The sequence below is a fragment of the Indicator indicator genome, chromosome 30 (genome assembly GCF_027791375.1).
Source record: "Indicator indicator isolate 239-I01 chromosome 30, UM_Iind_1.1, whole genome shotgun sequence".
NCBI classification, from domain to species: Eukaryota; Metazoa; Chordata; class Aves; order Piciformes; family Indicatoridae; genus Indicator; species Indicator indicator.
This window is the reverse complement of record NC_072039.1, coordinates 1,275,313-1,290,619: the sequence shown is the minus strand read 5'-3', so window position 1 is coordinate 1,290,619 and position 15,307 is coordinate 1,275,313. Positions and strand designations below refer to the sequence as shown.

Below are 15,307 nucleotides of genomic sequence, written 5' to 3'. Positions count from 1 at the left end.
CTCATGGTCAGATGCCAACCAGTCACTGTTTTGCATGGCAGTGGGCCTCTGTTGCTGTAAGTATGACCCCTCGTAACTACCGCAGAAAAGCCTCTCCTTGCTCGGACTTTTCTGTGCATAGTTACCACTGCAGTCACCTCACCTCATCTGTCAGCATGTTTGACCTGAGGGGAGCAGCACTGGAGGAGACCTTCAGCTGCTCTTGGCCATTGCAAGGCAATGATCCCCTTCCCAGCCCATTGAGCTCCTTCCTAGAAGGGAAGGCTTTTTGTTGGTTCTGTTCTTTTCTTTCTCCCCCTACTTTTCCATCACAATGCTCTTCCAGAATCTCCCCTTTCTGGACCTTTTCTAATTTCCAGCCTAAACTTATGTCTGACTTACCCCCATGTGTTCTTGTTCCAGTGTTGTGTGTTAGCTTTCAGCTAGCATTTATCCACTTGATGTATTTGCAGAGAGCAGTTGTGGCCCTGTCTTTGTTTGTTGATAGTCTTTAGTTTGGGTTGTGTGAAGTAAATAAATCACTTCACAGAAACAAATCAGAGAACCACAGAATGGCTCAGGTTGGAAGGGACCTCAGAGATCATCTCCAACCTCCCTGCCATGGGCAGGACACCTCTCAACTAGACTCAGCTGCTCAAGGCCTCATCCAACCTGGCCTTGAACACTCTCAGGGAGGAGTCATCCACAACCTCCCTGGGCAGCCTATTCCAGAGTCTCACCACTTTCATCTTCCTAAGATCCAGTCTAAATCAGCTTCTTTTGCTATGTGCCTCTTCTCAGAATTCCCTTAACTGTATAGAGCAAACTGAGGCTGAGCACAGAATTAAATACCTCCAGTCTGGTATCAGTTCCTTGCCCAGATGCCTTTTACGTGGTCATACTGTGACCTGGATTCTGTGGTGTGAGCAGAAGTAGGATACAATATGGTTCACACTGGAGTCCAAATCAGAACACCTTATGTGAGCTGAATGCACACCTTAAAACATCCTCCATTTCCCATAAGGGGGTTAACTGGTACAGGAGGGCTTCACTGGTTTTCAGAGGAGGAGAGACTGTTAGGGTTTGGTTTTAATTTTATTTAAGCAATGCATTTTATACCTTTGGAAAACCTAAAGGTTCACTTTTTCAGAGGCTGTAGAGATGAATCATCATTTGGACTGTGATCCTGACAGAAAATAAAGTGAATAGTTTGATTTTTGGGAACAAGATCCCTACCCTATCACGTGTTCAAGCTTACCTGGAAACATTTCGTGTTATTTCTTTCTGAGACCAGAGCAAATCCCTGTAAATTCTGTGGGGTTCTTTTATCTATTTTTCTTTTGCCACAGTTTGTCTTGTGCAGAAACCTTTTCCTGTGTCCACATGCAGCTCACTTAATTCTTAAGGAGGCTTTAAAGATAGAATAAAGAGATAGCATCTGTGTATGTGAAAAGGGATTTTAAAGTAGAAGGCTGTGTGACTCTGCTTGAGTGAATTTTATATACTTTGAAACTTATTTAATGAGTTATAAACTATAAGAGCAATACACTTTGTAAGATGTTTAATTGCAGCTACTGTGTAGACTGCCTTACTGACAATGACTGTGATTTTTTTCCTTCCATCAGAGTCTTACATTTAAGGAAAAAATGACAAGCCTTAAATTTAAAGAAAAACCTACTGATTTGGAAACCAGAAGCTACAAATTCTTGCTGTTGTCCTTGGTGAAGCTGATCCATGCTGATCCAAAGCTTTTGCTGTGTGTAAGTATATAGAGTCACAGCATGCTGTTCATTTCTTGTAGAATTTCCCTGTGAAGCTACTAAATGAATGAAAATTAAAAATAGAAACCTGGCATCTAGGATAATTCCCTTCTCATTCTTTTCTCTGGTGATAAAGCTTCTGTGCTTCCAAAGGAAGAAAGCAAAAGAAACTGCAAGGAATTTTGCAGAACCAGAGTAAGAGAATGAAAGGGAGCATAAAGCTCTGCAACTCTGAAGGAGGAGGAAGAGAGTGGAATAGAACAAGTAAATTAAAGTAAGGGGGGGTAGGGGAAATTAGTCATGGTTTCAATGACTAGAAAGAGAAATGCAGTCTGAGAGCTTCCATTTTCTCAGGCCTGTTTATTGTTTAACTGAACTTTGACAGAATTAAAATACTTTAATGATATGCATTAAAAAAAAACAAAACAAAACACTCTTCTCTTAAAGATCCAGAAATCCACCTGGTTTGATTACAGCGACACTGCTGTGTTGGTCAGTAACATGGTTGGTCATTAAAAGGTTTTACAATTTTAATTTGCTTTCCTCGTTGCTGTTCAGAATCCCAGGAAGCAAGGGCCTGAGACCCAAGGCAGCACAGCTGAGCTGATCACAGGACTTGTCCAGCTCGTTCCCCAGTCCAGCATGCCAGACATAGCCCAGGAAGCCATGGAGGTAAGGGCCACAAGAGGAGTAAACAGACAGATCAAGGCTTTTGGACAAGTATTGATTAACTCTAAAGCTCTGTGTTTCAGAGGTTGTTCTCTATTGATCTTCTTCTAAATGTCTCCTGCACAGCAACTTTTACAGGAGAGGCCTAGAAGAAAATTTCAGAAAGCTATTCCTGCCTGCCTCTTGTGTGGCTTGGTCATCCCTGCTGTGATCCAATAGAGCCTGACAGCTCCTCTGTTCCAGCTTCTCTTTCTGCAAAATGGAACAGAAAGATTGGATTATTATTTTTTTAAATCCCTGGTGTCAGTTTTACAGCAATAGTTGAATTTTAGTAGTGAAACAAAGGCTGCTTTGTTCAACCTTGCACAAATGGTGTCAATATCCTGCTACCCATCAAGCAAATACCTATTTCTTGATAGTTTAATGGTACAATTAATTATTTCTTGTATAAGAATAATCCTTTTCAGTGTGAAAGTCTCTGGGGAGGTTTCTGTTGGGCAGTAACATCCTTTGGGTCATTTACAGAAATGTAGAGATTGAAAAGCTTTGGCCATGATGTAATTTAATGTTCAGTCCTGATTCTTTATTGATCTTCATCCCTAATCTACCTGATTAGTGATTTGACAGCTGCAGATTGGCCTCTCATGTCTGATTTTGATTAGCAGGTTAGTAAAAAGTGTTTGTTGAAGCAGTTTGAAATAAGCACTGAAGTGTTGCTGGAGCATACTATGGGTTATATTTCCCCTCAAGTGAACATTTCTTTGCCTGCATATTGAGTAGCCCCAAGGTGATGTAAGAGGAGAGAGTTTTGTTTACTCTAGTTGCTTGATATAATTAGGGATAAACCACTTAAGTCCATCATTTTCTGTTGGTTTGTAGCCTTTGACCAGTTTAATTTTCATCAGAAGTTTGTCTGCAGGATGGATTGCATTAATTTTTTTTTTTGCAGCTGGACATTGTAGTAAAGCCAAAACTCATCCTTTATAAGCTTTGTGTCTGTGCCTAGAATGGATTTGTGTGGAAACAGAAGGTGAAAACCTCTGGGTTTGGATTGCAGAAATGTAATAGAGGCTAAAGTGAAATACTTTTGACAAGGTACTAGCAGTGAACTTTTGTTCTTCAACAAAAGATGTTCTCTTAGTGATTCTGGTTGGGTTTAAAGCAGTGCCACTGATCTGTGCTTGCACCTTTTCCTCTGCCTGTGCTGATGGACTTTGTACAATTCTGCCTTGAGCTGAAACTCTCCTTTGTTTTGTGTTTAGGCCTTGCTAGTTCTTCACCAGTTAGACAGCATTGACTTGTGGAATCCTGATGCACCTATAGAAACCTTCTGGGAAATTAGGTATGGAAGTTAACTCTTGTAAATTAGAGCAGCAGCTGGTTTGATTTGTCTTCTCTTTTGGAAGAGCTGTGAGTGTTTGGAGACAGCTATGGACATTGGCATGAATTTGCAGTCAAAAGTGTTTTGTGTGTTCATGTAAACTTCTTAGCTTCCTTATACTACATGAATTTAACAAAAATCTAACATATTTTGCTGGCTTTCTTAGTGACTCTCTTCAGCCTGATGTTAAGGTGTAGAAATGATAATTAGTTGGAAAAGTTAAGAGACTTTTCCACATCGTTCAAATGTTTTCTGCCTTTGAAAATTCTGTTTTACCCTTTTGGGACTGGGGGAGGGTAATGCCAAGCAGCTCTAGAAGCATGGATTTGCTAATCTGGACTCAGGAGCCCTCAGCAAAAGGAGGTAGTAGTTTGTCCTGACCTGTGATCTCTGTTTGTCTTTCCTGTGTATTTAAAGAACCTGAGAAGTTACCTTGCTTTTTGTAAGCTCAGAGCAGCTGTGGCAGTTGGCATCTTGCAGAATCCTAAGAGAAATGAAATTCCAAAGTAGTCAAAATTACACAGAGCCCTGCCATTCTGTGCTTCTCTGAACATCCTAAACCAGCAAAGCAGGAATCTCTAAACCCAGAGTTGTAAGAATTGCTTGAGCTAAATCATTTTAAAAAGTCACATTTGGTGATCTGATGTGAATTGGTGCTGATGCTTGCAAGGAAACAACAGGCTAGGAGGAACACTCTTACCAGCATCAGCAAATTGGCTGTGTGACTGCTAATTAGCTCAAGGGGCTTATTATGGGATAGGTTTGGGGCTGAGCCCTGCCTAGCGGGGCAGTAGTAACTGAAACTCATGACTGTAATTTCTGATGGTAGAAATGAGTTTGTGGTCTGTTCGGGCTGGGGGAAAGACCCTTTGAAATGGACACTAATTTGGACCCTTTGGCAGTTTTAACAGAGAGTGTGAGGCCTGAATGGATATGAAGAAGGAACATCCCTAGATGTGTTCCTTCCAGAACAGAGTTGAGACACGTTGTCAGAGCAGTGTAGGTAAACTTGTACTGCCCCTGTCTGTGCTGTATCTGTTCTGTGGATAAATGGAGGACTTCTGAATGGACAGCCCTGGAGTCTGCACTTCTAACAAGTACCCAAGCTGCTTGACTTCCTCTAGGGAGCTGAAAAGGCCAGCTGGGTGGTGGGAAGGGCAAAGGGGAGCTTGGCATTTCAAATGCACACCTATATTCTGTCTCTTATACATCTAAAAGGTGATGGCAGTGTATGTATAGGACATTCATGCTGTTGCCTCCTTCTGTGTGAAATGTAGTCATAGCTTCAGCAGTGTGCTTGCTGGGTTCTAAAGCTAATGCTGGGTTTCATTTTGCTGCAGTTCACAAATGCTTTTTTATATCTGCAAGAAACTCACTAGTCACCAGATGCTCAGCAGTACAGAGATCCTCAAGTGGCTGCGAGAGATTCTCATCTGTAGAAATAAATTTCTTCTGAAAAACAAAGTAAGTAAAGGTTAACATCTGGCTGTAGTCAGTAAATGTTAGCACCTGGCTGTTAGGAGCAGAAAATGCATTGCCCTCACTTTTGTCACTCCCTTTATTTACCAGGTTATTTTTAATAACTGGAAGAGGTTTAATAGCTCCACCTACACTTGTCTTCCTCCCTCCCTGCTGAGAGATGGTGCTTTGTGAGGCACCCTCCATCAGAGTTGTTAACCAAAGTTAGGTTTAGGACTGATTGATTTATTTTTTTTTTCACTTGAGCTACACAGATTGCTTTACTCGCCTGGAAAATGTATGTTTTGCAGAAACCTGGTGCCTGGTACCTATTTGCCTAATGCAAAGGGAAATAGTCCACAAGGTGAGAACAAGGGCAAGTTAGTTATGATAAAATATAAGTCTTCATGGATGAATCAAAATCTCTTTTTCAATCTCATGTTTGTGTGAGTCCTAGAATCCTGACTTCCTTCTTTCTGACAATCACAACAGGCTTTTCCCAAGCCAAACACACACTGTAAAGCTAAGCTGCTAGAATTAAACCCAGGCTTGCTGTGTTACTTTTTGAATTAAAGATCTGTTAGGAAAAATAGAGGGTTTCTGGTTTTTCTGTCTGACCTGGAAGTAGCTGTGCTAACGTGAGAAGGATGCTGCTATTTGTGTAGTATGCAGCATGCTTTGAACGTCCTCTGTTAGCAAGAGGATTTTTACCTTTAAATAACTTTTCGTCCTCTTCTCCCTTTATCCCTGGTGGCTCTGTCACTGATGGACACTACTTTCTGTCTGTGGTGATGCTCACTAGTAGGTTTTTTCCTGTGGTGTCTCCAGTTTACTGTGTCTGTAAAACAGAATCTCAGGTGCTGCAGGTGAGGACTTAAGGCGTTCTGGCTTTCTCTGAACTCAGGGAGACTTTGACACTTGGCCTCTCAGTGGCAGTCAGCTGTCCTTCAGATAGAGACTGTGCTAAATGTCCATCTCCTTCCACTTCAGAACAAATTAGTTGCTGTTAAAAATCTGCTTCCTCTTACTGCTGAGAGGATGTTCATTACTATTAGGACTAGAAACAGATAATTGTTATTAGAGCTCTGATTCACAAGCCCAGTTCCTGCTTTTCTGATCAAATACAGAGAGTTTAATGTGCACCGCTCCTGAGCTTGGCTTATTTAGGCTTAATTACATCTAAATTAGAATTATATTTATGCTGGTAAGCAGCCAAGAAGTCTATAGGGCTTTCAGGAGGAAAAGGCATCATTTTGTGCTTGCCTGGAGGTGATGGCTTTTGAAGATGACTCTGCAGATAATGTCTGAAGGGGAGATGTCTAAGCCACCATTAATATGGATACCTTTAGAAAGCCCTGGGAGCACCAGTATGGAAAACACTGTGGAAATGGCACCAAGTAAATGCTGAAGAGCTTTTTACCTTCCTGAAATCTATCCTAGTTGTTCTTTTTCTTCCCCCTGCTTCCAGCAATCAGACAGGAGTTCCTGCCACTTCCTCTTCCTTTACGATGTCTCTGGAGGTGGAACCAGTCAAATTTCTCTTGACCACGAAGAGATGATCCGCTGTGCTCCAGGAGCTACCCTCAGGAAAGGGAAAGGGAATTCTTCCATGGTGAGTAATAGATAATAATAATTCTTTTTAACAGTTGGAGAGGAAAAACTGTGTGCAAGTAGAAATGAAATGATACTTTGAGAGGACTTTCTGAAGAAATGGAATTAATAATTTCTGTGGAGGGAAAGACATTTCTGTCCCACCTAATGTATGTACATGGTGCTTCAGACATTAAAAAGTCAGACTATTTTAAGTTAAAATATTGGAGGCTGTTTTTTTCCTGGGCTTGTAGACAGCATCCCTACACATCAGGCTGTTGTTATTAAATCTGAAACCTCACTTTTAAAGTGAGGTTTGAGTGCAGCTTGATTGTACCATGAAAGGAGCAGACGCTTAGCCGTTGTGTTTGTGCAACAGCACTTAAGAGCTCTGATATTGGTCAGGGTTGCTCATTCCTACTGGACTCTCAAAGCAGTTTTAAAGGCCATTTTGGAATGAGGATGAATTTTAATCATCTTGCCATATTCCTAGGCTATATTAGCAACTGTGGAATTCTCTGTTTCCCAAGGAGAGCACAGCAGGATGCAGTGGGACACCCATTTGCCGCCAAGCCCAGACTAAGTTGGAGGTTGCCCTGTACATGTTTCTGTGGAGCCCAGATATCGAGGCAGTGCTGGTGGCAATGTCCTGTTTCCGTCACCTCTGTGAGGAAGCAGATATCAGATGTGGAGTAGATGAAGTCTCAGTGCATAACTTTTTGCCAAACTACAACACTTTCATGGAGTTTGCCTCCGTTAGCAATATGATGTCAACAGGTAAGAGTCATCACTCTGTACTGCACTCTTTTGTGTCTGAGTTCTTTCAACAGGTTGAGAGCTTTGATTTGATGCTACTCCAGCTAACACTGGAGCATCTCTTCTGTGAAGAAAGGCTGAGAGACCTGGGGCTGCTTAGTCTTGAGAAAGCTGGGAGGGGATCTGACAAAAGGTCTATAAATATCTGAGGGGTGGGAGTCAGAATGAAGGTGTCAGGTTCTTTTTGGTGGTGCCCAGTGATAGGATAAGGAACAGGGGGTACAATCTAGGACCCAGGAAGTTCCACCTCAGTGGGAGGAGACAATTCTTTACTGTGAGGGTGCTGGAGCCCTGGAGCAAGCTGCCCTGAGAGGCTGTGGAGTCTTCTTCTCTGGAGACTTTCAAAATCCACCTGTGTGTGTTCCTGTGTGACCTGCCCTAGGTGACCCTTCTCTGGACAGGGCTTGGACTGGATGATCTCCAGAGGTCCCCTCCAACCCCTACCATTCTGTGATTGATTCCATGGGAATTGCCAGGAGGAGTGAGTAGGGAAGTCAGGGGACTGAGTTCATGAGGATTTTGAAGTGTGACAAGAAGAATCCTTCTCTAAACACTTTAAGGGAATGTGTAGCTCTGTTAGTTCTAATGATGACGTTCAGAGATCTCGTGTTTGATGCAGGCAGGTTTCCATAAACTTGGTTCAATGTCCTGTGCTCCTTTGCAGGCAGAGCAGCTCTTCAGAAAAGAGTGATGGCATTGCTGAGGCGCATTGAGCACCCAACTGCAGGCAACACAGAGGTAAGTATCCCTCTGCATTTCTGTGCTCTCTGCCTGTCTGTTTGTTTGCAAACAGAAAACACTGTTGGCACAGGAAGTTCTGAAGGTAAATGTTGATCTGTCTTGTTTCAGGCCTGGGAGGATACACATGCAAAATGGGAACAAGCTACAAAACTGATCCTTAACTATCCAAAGACCAAAATGGAAGATGGGCAGGTGGCTATGATGTGTTTTTGTTTTTTTTTTCTTCCTTAGAAATTCAGAATGGATTTAAATGTACTTATTTTAGGGAATGGAATTCTAATCAAGAAAATGAGCTTTGCAGACAGAATTAAACTCCATGAAAATATTCCAGAAAAATACTGGTAAATAGTTGTCCATTGTGCTTAGTAAGAGACCAAGAAGTAAGTTGACTTAAATTGCTGTAAGGGACATGGAGGCCGAGGTTAAAAATGGAAAAGAAATTGAAGAGTGAAGACTCTGGAGTACTGCTGGGGAAATGCTGAAATGCCTTTCACTGAGGTTTCTAAACCAGCTGTTGGCTATCATGGCTTAAATCTGCTGGTGCAGAGCAGAGAATTGCCTGGGCAAGCCCCTTCAGTTCTTTATGGCTTCAGCTGTTGTGAAAGTGCCCTGCTATCGATTTCTGTTCATCACAATGAACTATAAAGGGTGAATCTTAAAAAGCTCTCCAGGCTGGACTTGTGAGTGGCAGGATGTGTTAGAGTCTGTTTAGCTGGAGGGGTTTCAACTTCAGCCGCTCCTTTGCAGGTTACTGAAAGCCTTCACAAGACGATTGTGAAGAGAAGGATGTCCCACGTCAGTGGGGGAGGCTCCATAGACTTGTCTGACACTGACTCCCTTCAGGAGTGGATCAACATGACAGGGTTCTTGTGTGCCCTCGGAGGGGTCTGCCTGCAGCACCGCAGCAACGCAGGGCTGGCGACCTACAGCCCCCCCATGGGCCCTGTGAGTGAGCGCAAGGGCTCCATGATCTCCATGGTGTCCACGGAGGGGAACGCAGAGACCCCTGTCAGCAAATTCATCGATCGACTGCTCACCCTCATGGTCTGCAACCACGAGAAAGTGGGCCTGCAGATAAGGACTAACATCAAAGACCTGGTGGGCTTGGAGCTGAGCCCAGCACTTTATCCCATGCTCTTTAACAAGCTGAAGAACACCATCAGCAAGTTTTTTGATTCTCAAGGACAGGTAAAGTCTTGATCTGTTCCCTCACAGCTGTGCCTGTCTGGGAAGTGCCTTTCCCATAGCTAATGAGGCTGATACCTGTTAGTGTTCTGGAGAGAGAACCTGCAGGCACCTGGGGTTGTCCTTGCACAGCATGCTTCAGCAGGGATTCTGTTTGTGATTCCAGGCTAGGAATGAACTGAACATGTGCTTGAGTTCTTTGTGAACTCTGAGTACAGAACCTGTAAGAATGTGCTCAGCATTGTTACAGCTGGTAGCATTCAAACACATTTAATCTTGGCATATGCTGGAAGTCTTTTGGCTAGGTGGTAACTAGAGAAATGCTTGTTCATGAGATCTGTGAAATGCTGCAGTGTGTTTGATTAATGCCCTACCTTTGGATTTTGTGTGTAAAGAGTTAAGATCAGCAATTTTCTTCCTGTAGGTTTTGTTGACTGAGACCAACACACAGTTTGTAGAGCAAACCATTGCTATAATGAAGAATTTGCTTGACAATCATACAGAAGGGAGCTCAGAACACCTTGGACAAGCTAGTATTGAGACAATGATGTTAAATCTGGTTAGGTAAGAAATCCTGTTGACCTTCCTATACAATGTAAGATGTTTAAGAACTGAGATGGAGCCTTCTAGTTTGTATCTTCTCTGCTTGCATACATGGAGAAGCAGCAGCTGGCTTTCTGAACCTCCTCCTTAGGGTTCTGACAATTTCAGTAATGATGGAGATCATTTATACAGTAGCATAAAGTACCCTGGTGGAGGGTGGCTTCTTCTTTAAAGAACTTTCGATTCTGTAGTTTGGCCCTGCTCTTGTAACCATTCCTGGTTTCTTCTCTATACAGTGATGATAGTGGTTAAAAACCAGCCAAAGGGCAGATTTCTGGTCAGTTTTATACCAAAAGAAAACTTCTTTGGCCAGAAGGACTCTGGCAGTTCAGCTAAGCCATTGCACAAGTCTGCTGGATGGGTTGATGTGTGGATTCCAGCAAGGAACTGAAAGGACTGGTCAGGTGTGTGGGCCTTGGGGCATGAAGGTTTGGGTTAATCATTGTGCTTTTCCCTTCAGGTATGTGCGTGTGCTTGGGAATTTGGTCCATGCCATTCAAATCAAAACTAAGCTCTGTCAGTTAGTAGAAGTAATGATGGAGAGGAGAGATGACCTTTCATTTTGCCAAGAAATGAAATTCAGGTGAGGATTGCATTCTAGGAGAGTGCCCTGTGGACAGGTGGAATATTGTTTGACGATGTCTTAAAAAAAAGAAACCCAAACGTGTCTCACATCAATATTCATGGTACAGGGCTGGGACAAAGATGATCCAAAGACTGGAGCACCTCTGCTATGAGGACAGGCTGAGGGAGCTGGGGGTAGTATTCAGTCTGGAGTAGAGAAGGCTCCAGGGGGACCTCAGACCTGCCTTCCAATGCCTGAAAGGATCCTACAGGAAGGCTGCAGAGGGACTTTTCCTGAGGGTGTCTAGAGACAGGACAAGGGGGAATGGTTTGAAGCTGAGGGAGAGCAGGGTTAGATTGGAGCTGAGGAAGAAGCTCTTCAGTACTAGGGTGGTGAGGCTCTGGAATAGGCTGCCCGGGGAGGCTGTGGCTGTCTCCTCCCTGGGGCTGTTCAAGGCCAGGTTGGATGAGGCCTTGAGCAGCTGAGTCCAGTTGAGAAGTGTCCCTGCCCATGGTAGGAAGGTTGGAGTTAGATGATCTCTGAGGTCCCTTCCAACCTCAGCCATTTTAGGATTCTATGATACACTGAATTTTTCCTATTTAAGAGTGATGTCAACAGTAATTGAGGGAAGGGCCATTTAAAAAATCCCAAAGCTCAAGCAATCTCTCTGTGCATTACAGGAACAAAATGGTGGAGTATTTGACAGACTGGGTCATGGGAACCTCTAACCAAGCAACAGATGAGGATGTGAAATGCTTGACAAGGTAGGAAAGAACACTCTGAAACTGTTCCTGGAGTTGCTAATGTTGGGTATCCACAGATGAGCTGGCCCATGGGGACTTCCTTCAGTGGTAGCAATTGTAAGGAAAAAAAAAAATGGAAACTGAAGTTTTGGTGAGAAACCCCAGAATTAGGTTTGATGCCTGCTCTTAACTAGCATGGGTCTTGAGATGGTTTGGGTTTAAATCTAGTGAGTTTCTTTAATTACTTTTAGACCCTTTTCTGCATTAGGATGGGATATTTTATTTCTTAGAGCTCTGTCTTCATGTGATTCAAAAAATCATCAAGCATTAAAGTGTTGAGTTTATACTTATCTGGGTTTTTGAGTAATGAATTTGAGTTGCAGTTGCTGTCCTTAGGAGCTGTGTTGCTTGGATTTGTACACACAAATCTCACAGCTGTTTCCTTGGGCAAAACTAGAATAATTTTTTGGTAAAGATTCTTTTCACCTGCAGTTAGGTGGATAAGGAAAAGGGAGTTGGTACTGGATAGGAAAGTTATCAAGGGGAAGGAGAGACTGATCCTGCTGAACTGATTCACAGCTCTTTTCAATGTTGTTTTCCAGAGATTTGGACCAAGCAAGCATGGAAGCAGTGGTCTCTCTCCTTGCTGGCCTTCCACTGCAGCCTGAAGAAGGAGATGGTGTTGAGTTGATGGAAGCAAAATCTCAGCTATTTCTTAAGTAAATAATAACTTTGAGCTCTTTTTCTGTACCAGGGCTCTAACCAGATGCATTCTATGACTTTTATTGCAACTATTGTTTCTCTTCTAGCAGAAATAATTTTATTACCTCAACAGAGATTACCTCGCACATCCCATTCCCTGCTCACACCCACATTCCCTGCTAGAATCGTGGGAACATTTTCATTTAGAAAACAGCTCTGAAATGTGACTTTGTTTCTCTTTAATGCAGATGTATCTTTATTCATGGGAGGCATCAGCTTGCTTTGATACTCTGTTTTTATCCAAGCAAATTAAAATCCTTTTCAAGACCTCTATTGCTTGCTTTGAGAAAATCACAGAATCACAGAAGATTAGAGGTTGGGAGGGACCTCAAGAGACCATTGGGTTCAACCCTTAGGGTACACCTGCATACAAAATTTGGGGCAGTGCCTTCTGGCTGTTCCAACACGTTTGAAAGTCTGGACTGTGCTACAAGAAAGATGATTTGGGACAGCTGGGAGATGTTTTGGGAGGCTCTTTGTCTGTTTAATACTGGATGCAGCCCTGTTCAGACAGCTGCCTTTGCAGAACATGCCTGTCTTACCTAGCTCCTTTTTCTTTAGGTATTTCACACTGTTTATGAACCTCCTCAATGACTGCAGTGAAGTTGAAGATGAAAGTGCCCAAACAGGCGGCAGGAAGCGGGGGATGTCTCGCAGGCTGGCTTCCCTTCGGCACTGCACTGTGCTTGCCATGTCCAACCTGCTCAACGCCAACGTGGACAGTGGCCTGATGCACTCCATAGGTAAAGCAGTTAGAGAGAACTCTGCAGAAATGCATACATGATGAAGACATTGGTATTTGATTTCTTTTTACATCTTCCTTAGTAGTTCTGGGTTTTTTTAATCAGGGTTGGGCTATCATAAAGACCTCCAAACAAGAGCTACGTTTATGGAAGTCCTCACCAAAATACTGCAGCAGGGAACAGAATTTGATACCTTAGCAGAAACAGTGCTGGCAGATCGGTTTGAGAGATTGGTGGAGTTGGTTACAATGATGGGTGATCAGGGGGAGCTTCCTATTGCTATGGCTTTAGCCAATGTGGTGCCTTGCTCTCAGTGGGTAAGTTGATTCATGAATTTATTTTATTCCCCCCCCCCCCATCATTGAAAATATTAAGACTTGAAATAGAAATGAGTGCAGACATGAAAGGTGTAACAAGAGTCTGCTAAAGAGAGATTAGAGCCAGTGTTCAGCCTTTCTTAGTGCATGCTTGAGAGGTGTGCTGAATGTGATTGCCAGAGAGCTTGATTGTAAATGGCCTCTTTCTAGTGAATGTTTAGTGAATGCCTAGGAGTAATGTCAGGTAGTTACTGGGATAAATGCATCTCTTTGGGCAGGTTATTGCAGACCCAGTGTGCTGCAATGCACAGCTCCTTAGATTTTAGCAAGATGAAGTGGGCTTTGTTCTAGCACAGAGCTGCTTATCTGTCTGGACAAAGCATTATGGATTTGTGTGGCTGGCTGTCATCAGACAGACTTTTAGACCAGCAGTAGCATAGGGAAGGTTTAAAGAGAGTTTGTGATGCTTAATTTGATATTTACCTGCCAGATTCTGCAGTGAATTTAAAGCTTTAGTACAAACTGCTTGGTGGTTTGTTCTTGATTCTTTGTTTTGTGCTTGTTTTGGCTCTCTGCTGGTAAGATTAACCTTTCCTTGCTTCCTTTAAGGATGAGCTAGCTCGTGTCCTGGTCACACTCTTTGATTCCCGGCACTTGCTCTACCAGCTGCTCTGGAATATGTTTTCCAAGGAGGTTGAACTGGCAGATTCCATGCAGACTCTCTTCCGAGGGAACAGCCTTGCCAGTAAAATAATGACTTTCTGTTTTAAGGTAGGTGATTTCATCTGGCTGCTACAGGTTGCAGCAGAACTTAGTTAATCTAAAAATACAGAACTACCAGTCTTTGGTGTTAAGCGCTTGAGAAACTGGATTAGATTAAACTAGTACAGAGTTGCCTTTGACTCTTGGTTTAAATTAGTCTCAGCTCTTCCATCTAAGTTTACAGAGCTTTGTTTTTAATGCTTCAATGTTTGATCAACTAAAGGTTGTAGATCTCTTATGCTTATGCCCAGCTGAAAAATACAAATCCTCCTGGAAATAACCTTTTGCCAAGACTTCATAACTCAACCAGTTAGGCTTAAGCTTGCAGTTAGTCCTCTTGAAACTTTCCAAGGCAGTAAGTGCTTCATCTCACCTGGTTTGTATGTTCTACCTAAGTAATTCTCAGTCATAGTAAGGGTTGTTAAACTTCTGACTAGCTTAGTCATGTGAGTGATTCTCGGGCCAGTACCAGCCTGAAGACTCTTCCTGATGGTCTTTGTGATGGGCAGTTTGAAGTCTGAGGTCTTGTTTATGCTTCCAATTGGCTTTAGAAAGCTGTGTACAAACAGAGATGAAGTGTTGAGTCACTGTGCTCCCAGGAAGAATCCCAGCTGGTTATTGTGGTTGTTAAAGTGACCTACAGCTTTCTGTGAGCTGGGGAGGGATTAAAATACTTGCAGAAATGGATCCCAATTGTGCTTCAGAAGAGAATCTGTAGTATAAGAACACCAATTTTACAGAAATCTGGCTTATACCAAAACAAATCAAGTGTGCTCAGACTCCTTTAACACTTGAAGAATCTGGGAGGGTTGCTGTGAATTGCTGTGACCACCCAGCCTGCTTTGCTTTCTCCACAGGTATATGGTGCTACCTATTTGCAGAAGCTTTTGGAACCTTTATTAAGGACTGTGATCACATCCTCTGAATGGCAGCATGTCAGCTTTGAGGTGGATCCAACAAGGTTTGAGATTCAAGGGGGGGACCAAATGTATTTGTGGAGGTGATTGCCAGTCGTTGGAAATGTAACAGGATTCCTTTCTCCTGTTGGCAAATCTCTTTCTCAGTCTTTTCCACTCCTCACTTTACCAGAGAGGGAGAACTGTACAGAGCTGTCCAGCACAGCAAGATGAGTTTTGCTGCATGTCCTCTAAACCCTGAATGAGTAAGGATGATAGAGAGCTCTTGCAGGACCTCTTCTGCTTCATACTTTCATGTAGGCCACTAACGTGGGGA

At 43.0% G+C, this 15,307-nt stretch overlaps 1 protein-coding gene across 2 annotated transcripts in view; it reads left to right on the top strand.

The window, feature by feature from the left end:
- NF1 (neurofibromin 1) overlaps positions 1-15,307 on the top strand; it is an 87,059-nt gene that overhangs the window by 18,450 nt on the left and 53,302 nt on the right. For both annotated transcript variants that reach the window (XM_054394392.1, XM_054394391.1), the window contains exons 13-29: positions 1,605-1,739; positions 2,298-2,411; positions 3,671-3,750; positions 5,130-5,253; positions 6,716-6,859; positions 7,368-7,614; positions 8,318-8,391; positions 8,503-8,586; positions 9,142-9,582; positions 10,004-10,143; positions 10,643-10,765; positions 11,428-11,511; positions 12,093-12,209; positions 12,814-12,995; positions 13,101-13,312; positions 13,922-14,083; positions 14,932-15,035. In XM_054394392.1, the coding sequence (XP_054250367.1) occupies positions 1,605-1,739; positions 2,298-2,411; positions 3,671-3,750; positions 5,130-5,253; positions 6,716-6,859; positions 7,368-7,614; positions 8,318-8,391; positions 8,503-8,586; positions 9,142-9,582; positions 10,004-10,143; positions 10,643-10,765; positions 11,428-11,511; positions 12,093-12,209; positions 12,814-12,995; positions 13,101-13,312; positions 13,922-14,083; positions 14,932-15,035 (2,567 nt within the window). The remainder of the gene's footprint in view (positions 1-1,604; positions 1,740-2,297; positions 2,412-3,670; positions 3,751-5,129; positions 5,254-6,715; positions 6,860-7,367; positions 7,615-8,317; positions 8,392-8,502; positions 8,587-9,141; positions 9,583-10,003; positions 10,144-10,642; positions 10,766-11,427; positions 11,512-12,092; positions 12,210-12,813; positions 12,996-13,100; positions 13,313-13,921; positions 14,084-14,931; positions 15,036-15,307) is intronic.